The sequence below is a fragment of the Microcebus murinus genome, chromosome 4 (genome assembly GCF_040939455.1).
Source record: "Microcebus murinus isolate Inina chromosome 4, M.murinus_Inina_mat1.0, whole genome shotgun sequence".
In the NCBI taxonomy this organism is placed as follows: domain Eukaryota; kingdom Metazoa; phylum Chordata; class Mammalia; order Primates; family Cheirogaleidae; genus Microcebus; species Microcebus murinus.
In genome coordinates, this window is record NC_134107.1 from 51,736,360 (window position 1) to 51,759,523 (window position 23,164).

The 23,164-nt window shown below is 39.6% G+C and overlaps 1 protein-coding gene across 2 annotated transcripts in view; it reads right to left on the minus strand.

Moving 5' to 3' along the window:
- SWAP70 (switching B cell complex subunit SWAP70) overlaps window positions 1–22,025 on the minus strand; it is a 70,640-nt gene extending 48,615 nt beyond the window's left edge. The window contains exon 1 of one of the 2 annotated variants that reach the window (XM_012784022.2): window positions 21,852–22,025. In XM_012784022.2, coding sequence (XP_012639476.1) covers window positions 21,852–21,950 — 99 coding nt within the window. In that variant the 5' untranslated portion in view covers window positions 21,951–22,025. The remainder of the gene's footprint in view (window positions 1–21,851) is intronic. The other variant, XM_012784021.2, reaches the window with a different exon arrangement.
- Between the last annotated feature and the right edge of the window lie 1,139 nt (window positions 22,026–23,164).

The following is a 23,164-nucleotide window of genomic DNA, read 5'->3' on the forward strand; positions in this document are numbered from 1 at the left end:
CTGTGTGAACACAACACACTGGATCCTGCCTAGGAAGAGAAAGATGGAAAATAAACTAGCAAACACAAAGTGAGGACTGCTCATGTGCCAGCCCCCACTTGTCACCATTATTCTCTCTTATTCCCTCCCCAGTTTTGGCTCACTTCAAACAAGTCTCTATTACAGGCCTACTATGAGCCAGGCTCCCTATAAGACCTGTGAATATAATATCCTTGTGCTCTTTTATTAACTGATCCACATTAGAAGAAATGGGTTGAGGGGCAAGTGAATGTGTTCAAAATTAAATTTTTTCCCCAAGAAAAGCAGGGTTAGCCAATTTGAGCTGTTTAGAGGAAGAACCTAGCACTGGGCAGCAGAAGCCAGGAGTTCTGGACAAGGAGGCTGACCTAGGCAAGTCATAACCTCTCTGGGCTTCAGTTTTCTCATTTATTCAATAGAAAGAGGAAAATTAATATATAAATATAGCAAATATAAATTAGTAATCTCTATGTGTTCAAACATCACTAAAATTCTATGACTCTAGGCTAAGTTTCACCATGAGTATAAAAGAACATAACTATAAAAAGAGAAGGAAATCAAGGGCCTAATATAGAATTATTAATTTAAAAATGGCAAAAATACTTCAGGAGTCACCAAAATGGTTGAAAATATTTTGTAGAAAACTTGCATTCCATAACATACAAACATATGCAGGGCTACTGGTCTTGCAATGACCTACCTAAGTGCATACTTTAATATCCAGGCAGAGTAGCTGAATTGCCAATTTGGGCTACCTCAGCTCTAGTCTTGTTTAACATTAAATGAAATTTGAAAATAAAGTGTAAGTCCTTTCCATTTCATTTGTGCATTCTGAATAGGTCAAATTACAATGCTAAGGCTATACTTTCTTTAACAGATAATCTTCCTGGTTGAGTACCAGGTTAAAATATTCCCTATTTTTCTCAGCCCTAAATATTTAACTACTTAATAAGCCATAGTCATCTCAATAAACACTTTCAATTCCATTAAGCAAGTCCCTTCTTCTGCACATGTGTGTTTTAGTTAGGATTTTTTTTTTAAGATTAAAAATGTTTATTAAAAATATTGCATATCTTTTTTCTTAATTTGTTTTGTTTCTCAAAGCTTCATTTATGTGGAAATCCTTTTCTACATGCTCTACTGGTTTTAAGGAAGTAAGTTAAGGAAGTAAATTCACAAATGGTTATAAATGCAGTAATGAAGACTTTTATCAGCCTCTACAAAGCAGGCTGTGTTTCTCAAGCAAACCCTGTATTTGCCAGTAGAGCACATGAAAAGAGTACGGTGGAGCTTTTATTGAAGAATCCTGCATCACAGTCAGCAAAATACTAAATAGATATTTTCTTTCTCTATTTACTTAGTAAAACCTATACAGCAATTATCTAACCCAAAGAGGTTTTTGTGAAGATCAATTTCAAGAATGCAAAGTGCTTAAAACTGTTAAGTACTATGGAAATACAAGTTTTAGAGAAATGAAGAGCATATTTCTCAGGTCAGGCTCAAAAGTCATTCAAATTTTAAAATCATTTTGGACTTTACTCAAGCAAGAATTCCCAACACTAGTTAAATTATGCTACATCCATAAAATCTGAAAAACCATGAGGAAGTATACTATGTGCTGATATGAAAAATCTCCAAGATAAATTAAGAGAAAAAAAATAAGATACCTATTATACATACCTAAGAGTATGTATAATATGTCATCTTTTGTGGAAAAGAAAAAGGATAATAAAATGAGCAATTCTGGAGAGATCCATAAGAAACTAATACCTGCAGGGAAGACAAGTTTGATGGGAGACGAGAGGTAGAAGACTTTTCACAGCACCTCCCCCATTGTTATTAAGTTTTGAAAAAATTTACCTATTCAAAAATATACTACACATTTTAAAAATTAAATATGTATATATTTTTTAATTGGACAGCCTAAGATCACACAGATCTATTTATCTTCATAATCTGTATTTTTTCTTCTGTATTAACCTACTACCTAGAGATGAGGTGTAAAAGGATGACATATTCCATAGCAATGTACATTAATGGATAAGTGAGATGTAAGGGCAATAAATGAGTTCAAAAAAGGAAAAATAGTGTGTTCTACAGTGACTTCATAGAGGAAGTAAAATGCAACCTGGGGCCTAAAGGATAAATAAGGATAGCTTTAGGATAGAAATAGAGGTAACTATTAATAGAAGAATTTCCTGATTGGGGAACAGCATGAGAAAGGTAGTTAATTAATGCAAAGTCCTCAGGAAACAAAAAGAAAACATGATCTCTCCCACACCTACCCTGTTCTCTGCCTTTGGGTTTCATAGATCCTCCAACTAATGTCCTAGCAGAGGCCATGGATGTCGTATTGTCATCTTCTCACTTTACAAACAATGAGTACCAGCTCAAAAAGATTAAATTAGTTTTTCTTGACTAAAGTTAGTGAGCAGAACTGAGACCAGCTCAGGTTTTGTAATCCCTGATCCAACACTCTCTAGTAATAAGGAACATTGTGTCTTCAGTTCTCTAAAATCAACAATGTTCTTTGTATGTGTAGGTGCTTAGTTTAGTGATCCCACTGAAGAAGATTTAGGTTTGAACTCTAGACTTTGGCCTTGGACAATTAACAGCATTCTTGTTAAATACAGAAATAGTTGAATTCAGTGATAATTTTCTTAACTCCCTTTACTTAATTAAGCAAATCATGAGGAAGGCAGCACATTATAGTATCAAGGAGCCTGGAGGAAGAGACCTGAGCTCCAGCCCTGGTATTGCTACTTACTCACTTGGCCTCAGTATCCTCACTATAAAATGAGGACTTGGACTTATCTCTAAAACCTTTAACTGTCAACCCAAACTGATTTCATGAATTCAGCAAAAAGAACTATAATTTAGATCAGAAGTTCAGCTTTGTTAGAGCTTTTTTCATTTAGTGAAGTCTAGAAAAAGGAAGTCATCTTCAAAGAAAACAACAAACAATAAGAAATTAACGAAAAAGTATTTCTAAAAGAGGAAAAAACACTATGTGCTATCTTTAAAACTCTTTATCAGAAATTTTTTTAAAGTCTAGATAGTATCTCAAGATTTTAAATAAAAAATAAAGTGTACAAGAAACCAAATTTTTGATTGCCAGAATATGAACTAGTAAAAGGAAGCTTCATAAGCTTATACAACAATTTATGCTTTTTGTAGTAGACTCATACTACCCATTAATTTGTCTTAATCTTTCCACTGGAAGAGTGGATATTATTGCTATATTTTACAGATGATGAGGTTGAATCAAAGATTAAGAGACCCAAATCACAGATCTATGTGTAGTGAAACTAGGTTTAGACCCAAGCTTCTCACGATGGTGTTCTTTCCATGCTATGCCACTTTCCCGCTCTTTCTGGAAAAACAGATAGCCCTGCCTATACAAACATGACTTTGTGGACCTGCATGCACATAGTTTCTAAGTTGCAATGATGGCCTGGTGCTACCCCAGCCCCACTCTGTCAGTTCTTCCAGGGCCCAAGAAGATGACTGGCACCATTCAGCAGAGCCAAGTTATATCCAGTGGTTAAGAACAACATGGCACCTAGAAATCTGGGACCATTCTCCCTCTGGGAACCTTCATCTCCAGGAACCCTCATCCCACCTCTAGGGGAAAGCATTCTAAAAGGCAGTAGCCACCTCTCCAGATGAGGAAGCCAAAAAGCAGATCAAGACAAAAGCAATCAGAAAGAAAGAGGACTACAAGTTCTTGATTTGTAAAAGGACTGCCCTGAATTACTCTAATCAGGGTGTGTTTGCAAGTTTCATGAAAAAGCTGAATTTATCCCACTTCAAATGCCTGCTCTTCAAAAGGCCATTCTTTTAGCACCCACATGATTGCTAAGCAACTTTGCTCTCATTTCCCTAATTTGAAGAATAAACTATTGTTACCACAATATAAGATCCATATACATGCCAGAAACTCATCTCACCAGTGCCCTCATAGCTGTCTGCTATTGCCTCTGCAGGGCTCCTGCCGACAAGAGATGACTAATTAACTGTATGAGCCCAGCTCGTGTGGTCTGTTCCTGTTCAGTGGTTTGCCATTTACTCTTTTTAAGCACTTTGCTCCAGCCATCATGAAAATGAAATCAAGGGTGGTAAACAACTCAACGGTGTTCTAACACACGAGTGTGTAATGATCACCCTCCTAGATTCTAAAAGGTTCCCTCACAATGTGCCCTCCCCATTTCCTTTTACAGGATGTGCGTAATGGGCAAGATTCAACACTGAGAAAAGGGGGGTAGGGATTTCTATTCCAAAAGACTTATCTGAATGGATACAACTATAGAATTATAATTCATAACAGGCAATCTCTTTTAAAAAAATGAAAATTCCTGATTTATAAAATTTCAAGCTAATGGCAAATTACCAGAAAATTCTTCCTAACAATGAACCAGAATGACCAATTTCCTCCTACTGCCATGCCCTGCCTTAAGAGCATTGTCTACTAGAAGTCCTGCCCACTACCACATAGAGTCATTTTCCCCTTCCTGACAATATCCTTTCGCCCTGCTGGTCACTGCTTCAGTCTTGCTTGCTTTCTCTTAAATTATCTTTCTTCTATTAGCCTCAAAAAATCTCCAAGTCATCATTGACAACACCCTTTCTCCATCCCTGAGTATAATCAACAATTACCATCCTAGGCATCATGTTATCCTCTTGCCTAGAAATCATCAAAAGCTAGCCAGGCCTCACTGGTGCATGCCTGTAATCCCAGCTAATAGGGGGGGCTAATGTGGGAGGATCCCTTGAGGCCAGGAGTTCAAGGCTGCAGTGCACAATGATCATGCCTGTGAATAACCACTGCACTCCAGCAGGCTGGGCAGACAGACCCTGTCTCTTTTAAAAAAAAAAAAAAAAATCATCAGAAGCCTATAGAAGTAAAAGCCAGGAAATATCTGAGCTCCACAATTAAGTCACTCCAAAAGCAGATCCACTTTATTTTGCTAGCCTTATTTCTTCCTATCCCTCTACACCAACCACACAAATCCAGCCAAAAAGCTTACTCACTGTACTCTAAGCAAACCCTCTACTACACCACCTTACTACTCTGGGCCTCCACCTCCATTTCTACTGAACATAATGCCATCTCTTTCTTTACCACCAAGATGATCTTTTCCCACTGTTTCCCAAGCAGTCTGTACCTCTTGTGTTATAACTATTATACATTATCTTCTTCTCCCATAAGAGTGTCAATTTCTGAAAGAAAAGCCTAGCACCTAGCATGTTGCCCAGAATCCCAAAGGCTTTCAATAAATGCTGAATGAATTATTTCTAAAAATTCTCTTTTGACAGTAAAAGATCATGATACTTTAATAATAACAACAATCTTAGAAAATATCCTACTCCTATCTCTGTATTTCACAAATAAAAAGACTGGGGCCCAAGACTTGGCCTAAGTAACACAGTAATTAGTAACAAAACAGGGACTCAAACCCAAGTCTTCTGTCTGTCCCACAGTGATGCTCTTTGCTGGAAACATTCTCCTTCTACCTAGTCACATCCTTCAAGACTGGGTCATTCTTCATAAACTCTAGGAAACGATCACTGACCTCCCCTGTCTGATGAACACCTATTCAGAGTTTAATTGTATTTTTTTTTTTAAGAGAACGCTGAATTTATTCAGGGATAAAGAACTACATTTCTTTGCCTCTCTTACTGCTGGGTGTAACTGTGTGACCAATTTCTGGCCAAAAATAAAATAAAAAATGAATGAATGAATGTAGAAGTGTATGAATTTCGAGGAAGTCTCCTCAGAGGGATCTATCCTTCTTTGTCTCTTTTTCATCCTGTTGCTTTGAATCAGTTTAACTATATTGTGTTTCACATGCTAATGGTATCTCAAATACCTAACTATGGCATAATGAGGACAGAAACTCTTGCCTAATATTTTTCTTCTGTATTCTTCATTGTGACTGGCATAGGGCTAAGGGAGAACTCGATCAAGCAGAACACTTACAAACAGGTTAAGGCAGAATACCTAACTCAAAGCCATCTGCTGTGATATTGTCCACAGAATACACACAACTGAACTATAGTATATGCCACTGGATTACATTCTAACTGAACCACCTTTATAAATTATTTTGGGTAATCCACCAATTTAGCCCTCTTGAGAAAGTAAACAGAAAATACCGGTAAACTGGACCACATAAAAATTTTTATATTTCCCTTTAAAGAGAAAGATACCATAAAGAAACAACAAAGGATAATAGCTCCAATATTCAAATCACTCTTAGAAATTAATAAGAAAAAGATGAACACCTAACAGAAAAATTGACAACAGACACGAATAGAAAATTCACAAAAGAAATTTAATGACTAATAAACATAGGATACCTTCCAAGTTCAGGATGGGATTCCTGGGACCTTTAACTTTTAGATTGTACAGCTGAGGCATAAAGTCTTTGTTGTATACTATGTTTGGTATAAATTTATCTTATTGTTTCTCTACTAAGAACTCTTTTTAAATATGGTTTGTTATTGTAGCACTTTTTACAACAAAACTAGAACAGTTCCAAACTATAGGTACTGTATGAAGCTTGTCCTCTAAATGGGTTTCTAATTTCTACATGGAATTTTGCATTTTGTAGTGTCCTATAACTAAAAATTAAAATCCACCCTTTATTTCAAATTAAAATTAAAATAAATAAATATAGGAAAAGATGTTTAACCTCAATAGTAATCAAAAGAATCCAAATTAATAGAGCTATTGTTTTTTGCCTGAGTAACAATATCTGGTGTTTGAGTAAATATAAAGCAGTAAAGATTGCCAGTACTCAACACTAGAGAAGGTACAGAGCATGTGTTCTCGCCCTGGGTACTACTGACATTTTGCGCTGAATAATTATTTGTTTGTGGAGCAGGATGGGTGTCCTATGCATTGTAAGATGTTTAGCCGTATCTCTGACTAAAAACATTAAAATATCTCAAATATCTGTGATGTGAATATAAAAAGCATGATGCATCAACATAATGATAGTTTATAGCCATTACAAAGGATGGTATGCATTAATATAGAAAGATGACCCTAACATAATGGTTAAGAAAATAGGTTACACAAGCATATGAAATATGATCCTATTTATAGAAAATGACATATATGCCTGTGCATATGTACGTGTGTATGCATGTGTATGCATGTTGGGAGGGAAAGATATCAGGAAAGACATTCACTGAAAAGTTAATTGCATCTGCCTTTGGTGGTAGAATTTTGAGTTTTACCTTTGCCTCTACACTTTAATGTGTTGTTTGAATATTCTATGTATTATCTTTATAATCAGAAAAAAATGAAGCTTCTATATTCATGAAAAACAAAAAAATTAAATAGGGCTGGCAGTTTGCTATATCTGAATGTGTCCCCCAAAATTCATGTTGAAACTTCATCACCAATGAGATAGTATTAAGTGGTGAGGTGATTAAGTCAGGAGGGCAGAGCTCTCCTGGATGGGATTAGTGACCTTATAAAAGAGGTTGAAGGGAGCACCCTAGTCCTTTTGCCCTTTTACCATAGGAGGATACAACAAGGCATCATGTTGGAAGCAGATGCCCTCACCAGACACTGAATCTGCTGGCACCTTGATCTTGGACTTTCCAGCCTCCACAACTGTGAGAAATAAATTTCTATTGTTTATAAATTCCCAGTCTGTGGTATCATGTTATAACAGCAGGAATGGACTAAAACAGGGTTCCCTCTGAAAAATACCAATAAATTACAAAATGTGAAGAGATCACTGTAGGACTATAAAGTTGATAAAATTAACTCAGGTGAATCACAAAGAAGTATACTTTGGCATTTCCCTTGAAGAAGCCATATTAATGAGCAAATAAGTTCCCCAATCTGGGACTACCTCCTTAGATTCCAGCCCCCCACTTAAATACAGCATAAAGAAATGTCTTTGGCCGGGCGTGGTGGCTCACGCCTATAATCCTAGCTCTCTGGGAGGCCGAGGCGGGCGGATTGCTCGAGGGTCAGGAGTTCGAAACCAGCCTGAGCAAGAGCGAGACCCCGTCTCTACTATAAATAGAAAGAAATTAATTGGCCAACTAATATATATATATAAAAAAAAATTAGCCAGGCATGGTGGTGCATGCCTGTAGTCCCAGCTACTTGGGAGGCTGAGGCAGAAGGATTGCTTGAGCCAGGAGACTGAGGTTGCTGTGAGCTAGGCTGACGTCATGGCACTCACTCTAGCCTAGGCAACAAAGCAAGACTCTGTCTCAAAAAAAAAAAAAAAAAAGAAATGTCTTTAAGAAGATTAAATCATTTGTGAGAAGATTTAACTACAGTAAGCTTTGCTATCTTGCTCACTACTCTGTAAGTTCCTTAGAGAGAGGGTCTGTATTTTAAACTTAATAAAGTACCTAATGAGAGAGCTGTTTGACAAATGTTTGCTAAATGAGTCCCATTTAAGAATTTTTTTCTTTTCTTTTTATCTTATTTTGCACCTCCACCATCTTTATCTAGAACTGGGTCTTTGAATTTATTTTACTATACTACTATGTTTCTGGGAAGAATTTTTAATTGGAATCTAATTCAGATCACTTTCAAAGTAAAAAAAAAAAAAAAACAATGCTTCCATTAGGTATTAACACCACCAGAATTAGTCAAGCATAACTCATCTGGCCTAAGATCTAGTAAAGCAGTCTAGTTCCTTAAACTTGAAGTATAGACTTCTGAGGAAAGGACACAATAAGAATTAACAACACGTATGAGAAAGAACTCTATAAAAGACAAGAGAGAAATTAGGTAACTGCTGCCCAGCTACAAGGATTGTGGTTAGTTGACAGCCTCCAGCTACCTTCAGGGTTCACCTCAGCAAATGGCCGAGCACCGTGGTAGGATCGCTTCGCCCCAAGGTGGGAGTCCCTTAATAGGCAACCTTTGCTCCAGAGATCCTGGCTTTTCCAAGTCCATATTATGGTCTGACAGCTCCTTTTCCCAATCCTGCTTCCTTTCCCCCACCCCAGAGGTGTTTCTCCCCTATAACCCTTTTACATTCCTAACAGTCTCAGTATCTGCTTCCTAGAGAACACAACCTGGGACAGATACCTTCTGGCCAAGTCACTTTCGCAAATGTCTAGCGGTTGGCAGTCACGATCACCCCCTCCTCTTAGATGATTTTTGGTCCCATGACATACCAACTTCTAAGTTCTTCAAAGGTGCCTTTATGGGGTCACATCCCTCACCCCTCATTCTCCCAATCTAGACATTTCCAAAGGGCCAATTTTCAGCCCTGAGTTGTTCTTTCTCTTTTCTGACAACTTTAAGTCACCTCTATTCTAATGACTCTCAGATCTCTTTCTGATCTTTACCCCTACAATAAGCTCAGGTTTATATCACTAACCAGTACTACAGATTTCTATTCTAAATCTGTCTCACATCCAAAAGATCCAAAGGAAAGCTCATCACCTTTCTCCCCAAATAGGTTTGCCACCCTGATTCTGACTTTAGCATCACCATTCCCTTAACAACAATACTGTAGACTTTCCTCTTCCTGTATCTCTTTATAGTTTGTCCTCTTTCTGGATCTAATTCAATCCAGCCAATGCCAACTCCTCTCTCCACAGAGCTGCTGTGTCGGCTTTAGGCTAATCAGAGAGGGTGAGTCAGGGGAAACAAGGCTCCTCACCTTCAGTACCAGGTCTCATTCTGCCCTCTGAAGCCCTGACAAAGTGTTGCTGCTGCAGTCCCCAGGATGTGACCATGGTAAACATATCAAGCCAATAAGTTTCAGTTAGAAGGGTACACCTTGAAGACTCTGTCTGATGCCCTACATTTTACAAATGAGGAAACTGAAGCCCAGCAAAGAGAGAAGTGATTTCCCATGGCCACACAAGTAATGGAGCACAGATAGATAGGTCTCCTGATTCCCCAACCAGTGTTTTCTCTCCTGATACTCCCTCCAAGGGATTTACTTTCCAAACCTTTCATCGTGGTGTGCTTATAGAGGAATTTCACACATCCTTTTCAATTTAGTGACAACTGTCTCCTCTGGGAGACAAAAAGCATTCTCTGACCTAACTCCTCCAATCCTCACCCCAAGCTAGGTAGGTTCCCTTACTCAGAATTCCCCAATTCTGCCCACTTTCCTTATCTCACCATATCCAAATTGCCAGTTTGCTCACCTGTATCACTCATAAGATTTAAGCTCTGCAAGGGTATAAATTCCCACTGCCACCACTCCTGTCCAGCACTCACCAACTTACCCAGATTTCACAGCAGCCCCCTATCTTGTCTCCCCATCTCCAGCCTCTCATCTCTAGTCATCATACCCACATCACCAGAATAATTTTAAAACCATACCTTTGCCATATATCCACCCAAAAACATTTAATGACTTCCTTTCTTCATAGGATCACTTCTGAACTAGTCATTCTAACACTGACTGTCAATCAACAAGTACATATTAACTATCTTCTGTGTAAGAACATTCAAAGATATCTAAAATGTAGTCCCATCTCTCTTTAAATCCTAATCTTCCACTATGACTCAAAACATTCTACTCCACCCTTAGTATTTCCTTTCTGTTCACAAATACTCCAACTTTAGGTTCTTGCTCTCATTTACAATGCTACCACCACATTTGCCACCTTTCTGTGTCTATACTAAACAAGATCTGCCCCATTCCCTCAAGAAACAGCTGCAGTTCTACCTCATCATTGAAACTCTCCTTGTCCGCAACTGTTTGCATTTTTTTCTCTATTTTCTTTGAACATCTACAGCAGCTCTGTCTAATAGAAATATAATGCAAACCACATATGGAATTTAGAATTTTTAAAACCACATTTAAAAAGTAAAAGGAAATAGGTAAAATTAATTTTAATGATATATCCAAAATATTATAATTTCAACAGGCAATCAATATTTAAAAATTACTAAATAGATATTTTACCTTTTTTTTGGTACCAAGTCTTTGAAATCCAGTATATATTTTATACTTATGGTACATTTCAATTCAGACTCACTATTTTTCAAGTGCTCAATAGCTAAGTGTGGCTAATGGCTAACACTGGATGGCACAGCTTAGAGCACTCATTTTCCACACACTCTAGAGCTTGCTTATATATTGTGTTGCTGTGTCATTTCATGTATTATCTTCTTGACTAAACCATACGTCTTCTTGACTAAACCGTAAATTCCTCAAAGTAAAGAGTAATGTTGCATTTTTTTTTTCTTCCCCAGAGTACCTAACAAAAAGTGCTCAGTAGACTGAAACCTTCAAGTTCATATAATGTTTTGTAGACTTATTTCTTTAACATCAGTGTTTGGTAGGAAATAAGTGGCTAGAATGTTGTGTTGTCACACATAAAGGTTGTAACACCTGTTCAAGCATGCATGTTGTTGTATGTCTTATCATTCCCATTTAATGATTATCTTATAATACAAAAAACAAAGCAAGCTTCCAAAGTCAACCAGGTAAAGGACCTCAGAATTACAATCTAGTCCAATCTACAAACAGTCTGGTGTCCCATTATCTAATGGCATTTCTGAAATCATCATGGAAGATGATGATCACCGAGACTGGAGTCTGCTACCCACCAAGCTCCTACTCTCAACTTTAGTGTAACAGCCGTCTGGCTGAGCATCACCATCCTAGGAAATAAAAGAATTGGTGGAGAAGTGCTGCCTGGCAAGACAGATACTGCCCCATCCTCCCAGAGCTGCCTATCCAGTAGAATGTAATACCTTTCTACATTGTCCATATGACCAGAACAACTTTTATACTAAGTAGTATCACTCTGGCTAGTGCACTATGCCCACATATACCACTCTCCTCATCCAAATCAAATGTTATAAACATGGCCAGATGTGGTGGCTTACACCTGTAATTCCAACACTTTCAGAGGCCAAGGCCAAAGGATTGTGTAAGGCCAGGAATTTGAGACAAGCATCAACAACATAGTGAGACCCCATCTCTAAAAAAAAAAAAAAAAAATTAGCTGGTGTGGTGGTTCCCATCTGTATTCCCAGCTACTCAGGAGGCTGAAGTGGGAGAATCACTTGAGCCCAGGAGTTTGAGGTTACAGTGATCTATGATGGTACCACTGCACTCCAACCTTTCCGACAGAGCAAGCCCATCTCTAAAAAAAAAAAAAAAAAAGTTGTAATGCTAATTTCCCCTAAAGAAGCAAAAGGAATAGAAGATATACAAGAGTCCTAAAATGAAAAAAATAGTTTTTCCAATATTGCAGAAATCTCTAACCTCGAGCTCTCCTTATATGAAATTCAAGTATATGCAGATTCCCTCCTAAATATCTTTCTTTCCCTCAATTGCTAAGAGCTGCACTTTCAAGTAGACACAGATTTTGAGTTTAAAAAATAAAAAAAGGAGAAATGTGAAGGCGGAAAGAGAAGAAGGACATAATGCAAAAGGTAGAGCCAAAAAATCATTTTATGAAATGCAGCCTTGGGGAAGATAAAGAAGCTGAGGCAAAGGGCTACTTTAGGCTTATGTTGTGGGAAGGGAACAGGGACATGCATAGTTAGAGGGACCAAGGAAGCAAGTCAGAATACTCAGTAGAGTTTTGTTATGCTAATTATCATCATTGACAGACTATGATTCTGTAATAACCCTCCTGTTGGGAGGGAATGAGAAATACCCTACTACTGAGGGATGACTAGCCAAGTAAGTGGGAAAAAGTCACCCAAAGCCTCTTCTGTCTCTAGCTTCCTTACAATGTCCCTCTGGGACTGCGGTGAGACCCCAAAGGAAATATGAAATGGGGATCAGGAAAGTTAAGAGCTGAGTCACAAGATCAGAACTGTACTGGCTATTAAGATGGAGGGCCAGACACAAAAAAGTACCTCACAGTTTGCACATTATCATCAATAAAAGTATACGTGCATTTCAAAAAAAACCAAAAATTTCCAAGTTATTTTGCTGAAAAGTTTCTAACAAGTAAGGAACAGAAAATAGAAATAACCCAGAATTCATTATCACTTTCTTTTTTTTTTTTTTTTCCCAGGGACAATACTGTGGAATTTTTTTTTTTTTTTTTTTGAGACAGGATCTTGCAGTCACCCAGGCTGAAGTACAGTGGCTCAATCATAGGTCACTGTAACTTCAAGCTCCTGGTCTCAAGCGATCCTTCTTGAGATTACAGTGATCTACCTCAGACTCCCAAGCAGCTAGGACTACAGATGTGCACCACCACACCTGGCTAATTTTTTTGTTTTTTATATTTTGTAGAGATGGGGGTCTCACTATGTTGAACAGGCTGGTCTCAAACTCCTGGCCTCAAGCGATTCTCCTGCCTCAGACTTCCAAAGTGCTGGGGTTATAGGCATGAACCGCCATGCACAGCCCATTATCACTATTTTAAGATTTTTAAACGCCTGATATTTTCTTTATTTAGAGAGCTGTCTTTATTGTTTTACTTTGATGAAATACTGCATTACAAAATGTACAGTCTTTAATAGGCTCACTAATGACTCCAATCCCCTAACCCATTTTTTAAATTAGATTTTTTTTGCTCCTCAATAACTTTTAACACAGGGGGTAACAACAGAAAAATAACATGAAAGATTAAGGAGGGAATACTATACATGCCAAGTTCACAAGAATTAACCACATCTTTGTATACTGTGTTTCACACAATAAAAACCCCTTTACTGCATGCAATTTGTTTCCTTTATATTTTCAACTGACCACTGGCCTAACTAAATTACTTTTATAACTAGCAAGCTTAAAATTTGTTGAGGCTAAATGCCTGCATGGGAACAGAATACATGATATTAATCACGATATATGCAAACCAATTTCAAGGCAAAGAATTTAAAACATTTAGTTGAAAATCTATCATTGAGAAAATAATAAAGATTTAAACTACCCATGCTCTTCAAAAATTTTTTTCATTTAGATCCTTACCAGAGTGATAAGTTCTTTTACTTCAAAAAGGTACAATTATCTGGGAGGCCGAGGCGGGCGGATTGCTCGAGGTCAGGAGTTCGAAACCAGCCTGAGCAAGAGCGAGACCCCGTCTCTACTATAAATAGAAAGAAATTAATTGGCCAACTAATATATATATATAAAAAATTAGCCGGGCATGGTGGCACATGCCTGTAGTCCCAGCTACTTGGGAGGCTGAGGCAGAAGGATTGCTTGAGCCAGGAGATTGAGGTTGCTGTGAGCTAGGCTGACGTCATGGCACTCACTCTAGCCTAGGCAACAAAGCGAGACTGTGTCTCAAAAAAAAAAAAAAAGGGAAAAAAAAAAAAAGGTACAATTAAAAAGAAAAAAGCTGTTTCTAAAAACAACAGGATAAAAATGCACAGCCAATAATAAGCTTATTTTAAGACATGTCTGGCACTGACATGTAATTTACACTGCAACCATAATTGCAAAGTAAAAATATGAGAGGTTACAAAAATATTACTAGATTTTGCTATATATAAGAGGAAAACACTATAACAATAAGAGTATTAATCTTAAGGTACATTTTGATCTCTAGAAGAACATAAGAAACTAGAAATAATGGTTACCACGAGGGCAAGAAACTCACATGGGCCAAGGGATAGGGAAACTCACTCTTTGCTTTTAGTAAATGCCCTTTAAAATTTTATGAACTTTATGCTGTGTATAGATGAACTATTCAAAAAGTTTCTTTTTAATAAACATTTGCTGAAATAATAACCATTTTTTTACCTTCTTAGAATTGCATGTATTATATTTCTAAGTAACACTGGAGATTTAGCATCTTTCAGCAACATCATTAAAATTCTAAATAATTTGTCTCACTGCATGATCTCAGAAATAAAAAAAATCTAAATAATTTAAAGATAATGTTTAAACATCAGTAGAGGAGAAAATAATTATTGTCTCTACTTCTACTTCAAATAATATGCCCTATTCCTATTTTCATTATGACTTCTACAACTTTATAGCATAACCTACAATTAATAATGTCTGTTCCAGATGGCATATTAATAAGGTTTCCTAGAATACAGAATCCACATACAAATAAACGTACCTTATTAAACAAAAATACAGTCAGCCCTCTGTATTCCTGGGTTCCACATCCACGTATATTCAACTAACAGTGGACTCAAAATACTACAAAAAAAATCGCATCTGTACTTAACATGTGCAGCCTTTTTTCTTGTCATTCATTATTCCTTAAAACAACACAGTAAAGCAACTATTTACACAGCATTTACATTGCATTAGGTATTATCAGTAATCCAGAGATTATTTAACACAGGAGGATGTGCACAGGTAATATGTAGATGTTATACCATTTTATATCAGGGTCTTGAGCATAGATTGCCAAGAAAATGCCCAAAGAGATTACAGGTAGAAAGAATCAAGATAAGGAAAAAGAGGCCATCGCGATGGCTAACACCTATAATCCTAGCACTCTGGGAGGCCGAGCCGGGATGATCACTCAAGGTCAGGAGTTCGAAACCAGCCTGAGCAAGAGCAAGATCCTGTCTCTACCATAAATAGAAAGAAATTAATTGGCAAACTAAAGATATATAGAGAAAAAATTAGCTGAGCATGGTGGTGCATGCCTGTAGTCCCAGCTACTCAGGAGGCTGAGGCAGAAGGTTGCTTGAGCCTGGGAGTTTGAGGTTGCTGTGAGCTAGGCTGATGCCACAGCACTCTAGCCCGGGCAACAGAATGAGACTCAGTCTCAAAAAAAGAAAAAAAAGGATGAGGAAAAAGGAGACATAACTGGCTTTCTTTTGGGGGGCGACTGTGGGAGAGTTAATGAAGATTCAAGAAGACTACTGACCTGCAATGAACTTATGCCTAGTTGTTTGAACAGGGAAATATCACTGTGACTAGACAACCACTGAACGTTTCTATTGTAGCTTATGTACACTACAAGTGGTTTTTAAAATCTATGTACTACAGTTCTAGTTTACTGATAAGTTTGACAAAAGTGTATGTTTGCAAATGTGATATTTTAAGATATTTATACATACAGGTTTTTGTCCACAGTTCCTGGCTCATAACTCCCATGCCCCTTTACTGTAGTGTTGGGGCACTTCAGGCCTTCTTTCACCTGGTCTTTTTCTTCCCAAGGCAGGCCTTAAAAACTAGAAATACACTCTCATCTTCCTCCACTTTTCTTCCTGGGAGCTGGCCATAAAGAAATTCTCCAACCAACCTTATCTGATTATAGATCCTAAGACCCCCATTTCAGAAGGGGTCGTGCCCCATACCCCAGAGGAAGGAATGGTGCACAGAGAGGCCAAAAGGAATCTTAACAGACATCCCTTCCTGGGTTTCCCTACTCAGTCCATTATTATGACATCATACTCTTTTCATCTAATCATATTTCTACATGGTTTTCCATACTTTATTCTTTCTTTATTTATTTATTTTGAGACAGAGTCTCACTCTGTTGCCTGGGCTAGAGTGCCATGGCGTCAGCCTAGCTCACAGCAACCTCGAACTCCTGGGCTCAGGCAATCCTCCTGCCTCAGCCTCCCAAGTAGCTGGGACTACAAGCATGTGCCACCATGCCCGGCTAATTTCTTCATTTTTTTAGTAGAAATGGGGTCGTGCTCTTGGTCAGGCTGGTCTTGAACTCCTGAGCTAAAACAATCTGCCCACCTCCGCCTCCCAGAGTGTTAGAATTATAAGGCATGAGCCACCACGACCAGCAGGTTTTCCATGCTTTAATCATGCCTATCCAGTGAAGTCTCCATTAAAGGCCCAAGCTTACAGGAGTCAGGGAGTTTCTGAAAAGCTGAACACATGGAGGCTTATGGGAGGTTAACAAGAATTCATCCACATGCCAGTAGGGTGGTACACTCCAACTCCATGGGGACAGAAGCTCCTGAGTTCATTTGCTCGTGACCCTTCCAAACCTTGCCCTATGCATCTCTTCAACTGGTTGTTTATTTGTATCCTTTAAAATATCCTTTTTAATAAACCAGTAAACATAACTGTTTCTCTGAGTTCTGTGAGCCACTCTAGCAAATTAATCAAACCCAAAAGAAGGGGTCATGGGAACCCCAACTTGAAGCCAGGCAGTTGGAAATTCCAGAGGGCCAGACTTGCAACTGGTGGGAAGAGATGGAAGGTCTGAGGGACTGAGCTCTCAACCTGTGGTATCTGATGTTATCTCCAGGTAGATACTGTTGGAATTGTAGTGGAGGACACCCAGCTAGTGCCCGATGAAGAAATGACTGCTTACTTGGTGTGTGGGGAGAAACCCCCATACATTTCATCACAGAAGTCTTCTGTGTTGATTGTTGTTGAATGAGAGCATAAGAAAAACAGTTTGTGTTTTTTCCACTCATACAACAGTTAAATGATATCTTTATTATGTTGCTAATTTTTTAATTTGGATTATATTTCAAAATGTATTTAAAAAATGTATTTAAAGCCGGGCACGGTGGCTCACGCCTGTAATCCTAGCACTCTGGGAGGCCGAGGCGGGCGGATTGCTCAAGGTCAGGAGTTCAAAACCAGCCTGAGTGAGACCCCGTCTCTACCATAAAAATAGAAAGAAATTAATTGGCCAACTAATATATAATATAAAAAAAAAATCAGCCGGGCATGGTGGCTCGTGCCTGTAGTCCCAGCTACTCGGGAGGCTGAGGCAGCAGGATCGCTTGAGCCCAGGAGTTTGAGGTTGCTGTGAGCTAGGCTGACGCCACGGCACTCACTCTAGCCTAGGCAAGAAAGCGAGACTCTGTCTCAAAAAAAATAAATAAATAAATAAAAATTAAAAAAAAATGTATTTAGATGGTGATTTTTGTTTTATTCAAAAATATACTATTAGTTAATAATAAAAATTAGGTTTGCACCTAATAAGCTTTGCACATACTAAACTAGAGGCCTTCAAGGCCAATGTTTACTAATTCTGGCAGTGATTCAAACACATTTATCTAAATTCAATACTACATTACAAAATAAATCTTCTTAAAAGAAATATATTTATTCCCAAGATGATGTCAATAATGTACACTTTTCACAGCTTATCTTTACAGAAGAAATATGTAGTTTATGAGCTATGAAATGGAAGAATATATTTCATTACTTTATAAATTCCAAATATATATATACATATATATGTATATATGACAATAACACTAATAAATTAATTCTTAAAGATAATAGATCATGTTTTCCTTAAAACTCTCTTCTCCCTCAGCTTCAATGTTGTCCCAAAGTGGTTCTTATCTGATCCCCTTCTTCTCATCACCTACTCCATCTATTCCCGAAGACTGTTGTCAATGGTTCTTTTCTCTCCTTTTTCCAAGCTTCAACTACTAGATTCTGTACTGACAGCCTACACGTCCCAAAAACATCATCTCCAGCTGAGCATCCAACGACAAAGGACCTAAAAAAAAAAAAAAAAAAAAATACCCTACATATTCAAAACTAATTCATTTCTTGGCTGGGCTCGGTGGCTCACGCCTGTAATCCTAGCACTCTGGAAGGCCGAGGCGGGCGGATTGCTTGAGGTCAGGAGTTCAAAATCAGCATGAGCAAGATAGAGACCCCACCTCTACTAAAAATAGAAAGAAATTAATTGGCCAACTAAAAATATATAGAAAAAATGAGCCAGGCATGGTGGCACATGCCTGTAGTCCCAGCTACTCGGGAGGCTGAGGCAGAAGGATCACTTAAGCCTAGGAGTTTGAGGTTGCTGTGAGCCAAGCTGAAGCCACGGCACTCTAGCCGGGGAAAACAGAGTGAGACTCTGTCTCAAAAAAACAAAAAAAAAACTATATCATTTCTTCTCTAAATAGCTCCCCTCATAACTTTTCCCAATCTATTTCTACAGCTTTATCACCAGCAATAACTCTCTCACACACACAGAAGAGCATACATGTATATCCTGCACCCAAATCAAAATAAGTCACACAGAAGTCCCCATAAATGCCTGATTAATTTCTGTCTCTCACAGTAGTTCACAGGGTTCCCCAGAGTGAACAGTAGTCAATAAATATCCATTAAATAAATGAATGAATAGAATGGGCTTAATCCTCTCCCATTCCTACATAACCACATCCTAGCTTCCTTCAGAATTCATTTCAAACAAGCTTTTTTCATGAAGCAATCCCACCGGTAAGAAGTAACTGCCTCTTCCTCTAAATTCTCATGGCCCCATATCGTCTGTCACACTCAGCATCTTCTACTCAATATTCCTGAATTTCTTCTCTCTACCATCAGACTTTATGTTTTTTAAGGATACAGTAACTGAGTATTATAATCTAAATCTATAGAGAGTGCCTTCTCTAATGGTCGCTTAGTCTCTTAATTTGCCTACCAAAATTTAAAATCTTTGAAGGCAAAGATTCATATTTGTTTATTTTCCCCCTACCTTTCACTGCCATACCCATTATATATACTATTTAGTGAATTTATCCATTCTGTATGTCAAAAGTTGTGAAGGTAATTCAAAACAAGAGTCAAAACATTTTAGAATACCCTTACAGCTTCCTAAAGCAATAAATTTTAACCATCATTTTGGGTATATAATTTTTAGTCTGCTGTTTATCAATTATATATTTACTCCAAGGAGGTATTAACTCTTATGAACTTAAAAAACTAACCTTTTTATTAAATTAGCATGGTACCTTACACACAGTAGACACACAAAAGGTTATTGAATGAATGAATCATTCAATCAACAAATTAAGGCAAAAATTCTATTCCTATCCAATGGGACACAGAACTTCAAACACCAAAAAGGAGAGACCTAAATAAAAATTTTAAATATTTTCAATTTCACAAACACTGACAAGATGAACAGAAGTGACTCAATCCCAAAGTCTCTTACATAGACAAAGGACAGACAAAATTCAAGTTATATAGTGCATTATCAACATCTTGTGGGCAAAATCTACAAACTAGGATTTAACACCTCCTGCCAGGCATGCTGTCCAGCATACTCTGGACAGCTGGTGCTGTGGCCCACACCTGTAATCTAGCACTCTGAGAGACCAAGGAGGAAGAATGGCTTTAGCTCAGCAGTTTGAGCCCAGCCTAAGCAATATCGAGACTGTCTGTACTAAAAATAGAAAAAATTAGTCAGGCGTGGCAGCACATGCCTATAGTCCTACCTACTCAGGAGGCTGAGGTAGGAGGATCGCTTGAGTCCAGGAGTTTGAGGCTGGAGTGAGCTATGATGATACCACTGTACTCTAGCCAGGGCATCAGAGTGACACCGTGTCAAAAAAAAAGAAAAAGAAGACCCAGTTCTGTGCTATCTATACAAAACCACTTTAAATAAAGTGGTATAGGTAAATTAAAAGTAAAAACAGTATAAAGTAAAATGCAGCTCTATTCCTAATCCCACAAAACTGGAAATAAATAAATCTTCAAGGGAGAGCAGACAAAACCATGGCACATCTATACAATGGAATATTATTTAGCAATAAAAAAATTATTGGTACACAAAAGATAGATGAATTTCTAAGGCTTAATGCTGAGTAAAAATGACCAATTTCAAACTGTTACATACTATATAACTCCATTTATATGGCATTGTGGAAAAGCCAAAACTAGAGCAATTAGAACAGATCAACAGTTGCCAGCAGTTAGGGGTGGGAGGAAGGTAGGGCAGCAAGAGGGAGCCTTTTGAGATAAGGGAACCCATAAAATCCTGGTTGTGGTGGTAGTTATATGAATCTACACATCTGTTAAAACTCATAGAACTGTAGACCAAAAAAGTCAATTTTACTTTGGTAATTTCTTAACATAAAGTAAAATAAAAATTCAGTGCACTGAATTTTTAAGACTCCATGGACTCTTAACAAACTATGAGTCTGTGAATAAGAAAAAGACAGGAGGGAAAAAAGAAGACAAGGGAGAATGCTAAATCCTACTGGCATAAAAGCCACTACTCACAAGAACCTTCATATATACAAAGCAAACCCAATCTTTAGAAATTCCTTCCCAGAATGGTTTTCTTAGCGAAAACCAGACATTCAGATCCAAAATGTATATGTTTGAAAATGCCCGTGAATGGCTCTTCTCATCTGTTACTATATTTTATACTTTCAAGAAGTTGCCAATTTCTCCTGGCTGAGTGCCACTTTCCCTGCTCGGGGTTACTCAATTTGCAAGCATCACTTTATTTGTACCTTATATTCTCACTTACTGATGGGATCTCTGGCAGTCACAATAACGATACTGCACAAGCAGTCGCCTTCGCAGGGTGCCAGAAAGATCAGTGCTCCTCACCCGGAACTAAGTTCCCTGTGGGACATTGCTCACCCTCTCGACTAGTTCCAGACGTGAAGACGCTGGGCGGGGAGGTTTTCACTCAGAAAGCGTGCCTCACCGCCAAAGCCTCCCAGAGCCGGAGGACGGTGGAAGCCGGGCTCTGGGGCACTTCTCCCTCCTCTGACCTGCCCTGGCTCCTCGGGAGCAGCTGCACGTTTTGAGGAGTGCCCAGGTGTCGGGACGTGGGCTGGAGAAGGCTCTGCCCAGTGAGCTTGGGCAAGTCCCTTCCTCTCCCCGAGGGAAATCTGGGAAGGTCGTCCTAAAGGAGCGTCCCACCGCTCCCTTAGAGTTCAAAACTTTCTGGGCCCCCGGCGCCAACAGGGAACCACACTGGCCCCTCACACACCCCACCCCGCCCCAGCCTTCCTCGCTCCACTCCCCCCAGACCCGCGGGAACTAACACACCCGCCCGCAGGCACAGCCTGAAGGCCAGAGGAAACCAAAAAACACCAAATCCCGGTCTCTGCACCCTCCACCCCAAGCAGGCCTCCGGCCGCAGTCCGGCTCGGCCCGCCCCTCCCTGCGGTCACGGCCCGCCGGTCCGGTTTCCACTCAGGGGAAGTGGAGAGCGCGCGGGCGAGGGCCCGGCGAGGGGCCCGGACGGGGGGCGCCCACCTTGAGCTGGGACTTGGAGACCTTGCCGCTGTGGTCCAGGTCGAGCGCAGTGAAAGCGTGCCAGATGGCCTTGAGCAGCTCGTCCTTCAAGCCCCCCATGGCCTTGGCCCTCCTGCCCCTCCTGCCCCACCGGCCCCTCAGCGCTTCTGCCGCCCCTCAGCCTGCGCCGCCACCGCCTGCAGCGCGGTCACCTGACCTCGGCTGGCCCCGCCCCTGGCCCCGCCCCCCAGGCGCCTGCCTAGAGCCGCGCGCTCTCGAGCTGCGGCGCGGGTCTACAGGTCCCGTCGCTCCTGCTGGTGGGAAGGCGTAGACTTCTGTCCTGGGAAGGACAGTAGACACCATTCCGAATCCCCTTAATGTTTCCCAGACCAATGCCCCCCCATCCCGAGAAAAAACACGAGAGACGGGCTCAACAGCCTGCTTGGCTCCAGCTGGCGTCCCGCACTGAAAAAGGGAGTCCTGGTCTTGCACTGGGGACGGGTTCACTGTCTGAGGAGGCCGAACAAGACCCGAAAGAGTCTCCTTAGCGGGCTCAAATGTTAGGGCAGTCCCAAGTGGGGAAAATGTGGGGTTGGGGGAGGCGGGGAGAACCTCTGAGGGAAATTGGTGCGTTCATTTTGCAAACGTTTATTGACATCTGCTCTGTAGTGGGCTCTGGCGGCACAAAGACGAGGTTGAGGCGAGTTAGAAATCAGAGGGTCTTAGGATGAGATGGCTCTTAAAAATAAAGAGAGAGAGAGAGAAAGAAAAGAAAGAGAAAGAAGAAAAGAAAGAAAGGAAGAAAAGAAAAGAGAAAAGAAATGAAATCAGAGGGTCCGACAACCTTTTCATTCTAACCCCAGTTCTTGAGGGTCAGTTCACATCTATGAAGGGTTTGAACCAGGGAATGCCTCTGTTCTTGGTGTTTCTGTCCTTTTATAACAGGAGATAAGGGAGGACAAGAAGTCAGCAAATCGCTCCACTATCTAATCAGAGTGGGTGGGCCAGGCCAGGTGCAGTGTCTCATGCCTATAATCCCAGCACTTTGCAAAACCAAGGCGAGAGTATGACTTGAGGCCAGCAGTTGGAGACCAGCCTGGGCAACATGGCAAGACCCCATCTCTACAAAAAACATTTTTTTAAATTAGCTAGTTGTGGTGCCGGGAGCCTGTAGTCCTAGCTACTGGGGAGGCTGAGGCAGGAGGATCACTTGAACTCAGGAGTTTGAGGCTGCAGTGAGCTCTGATGGGGCCACTGCTCTCCAGGCTTAGCGATAGAGTGAGACTCTGTCTCAAAAAAAAAAAAAAAAAAAAAGGGTAGGCCATTTATTTAAT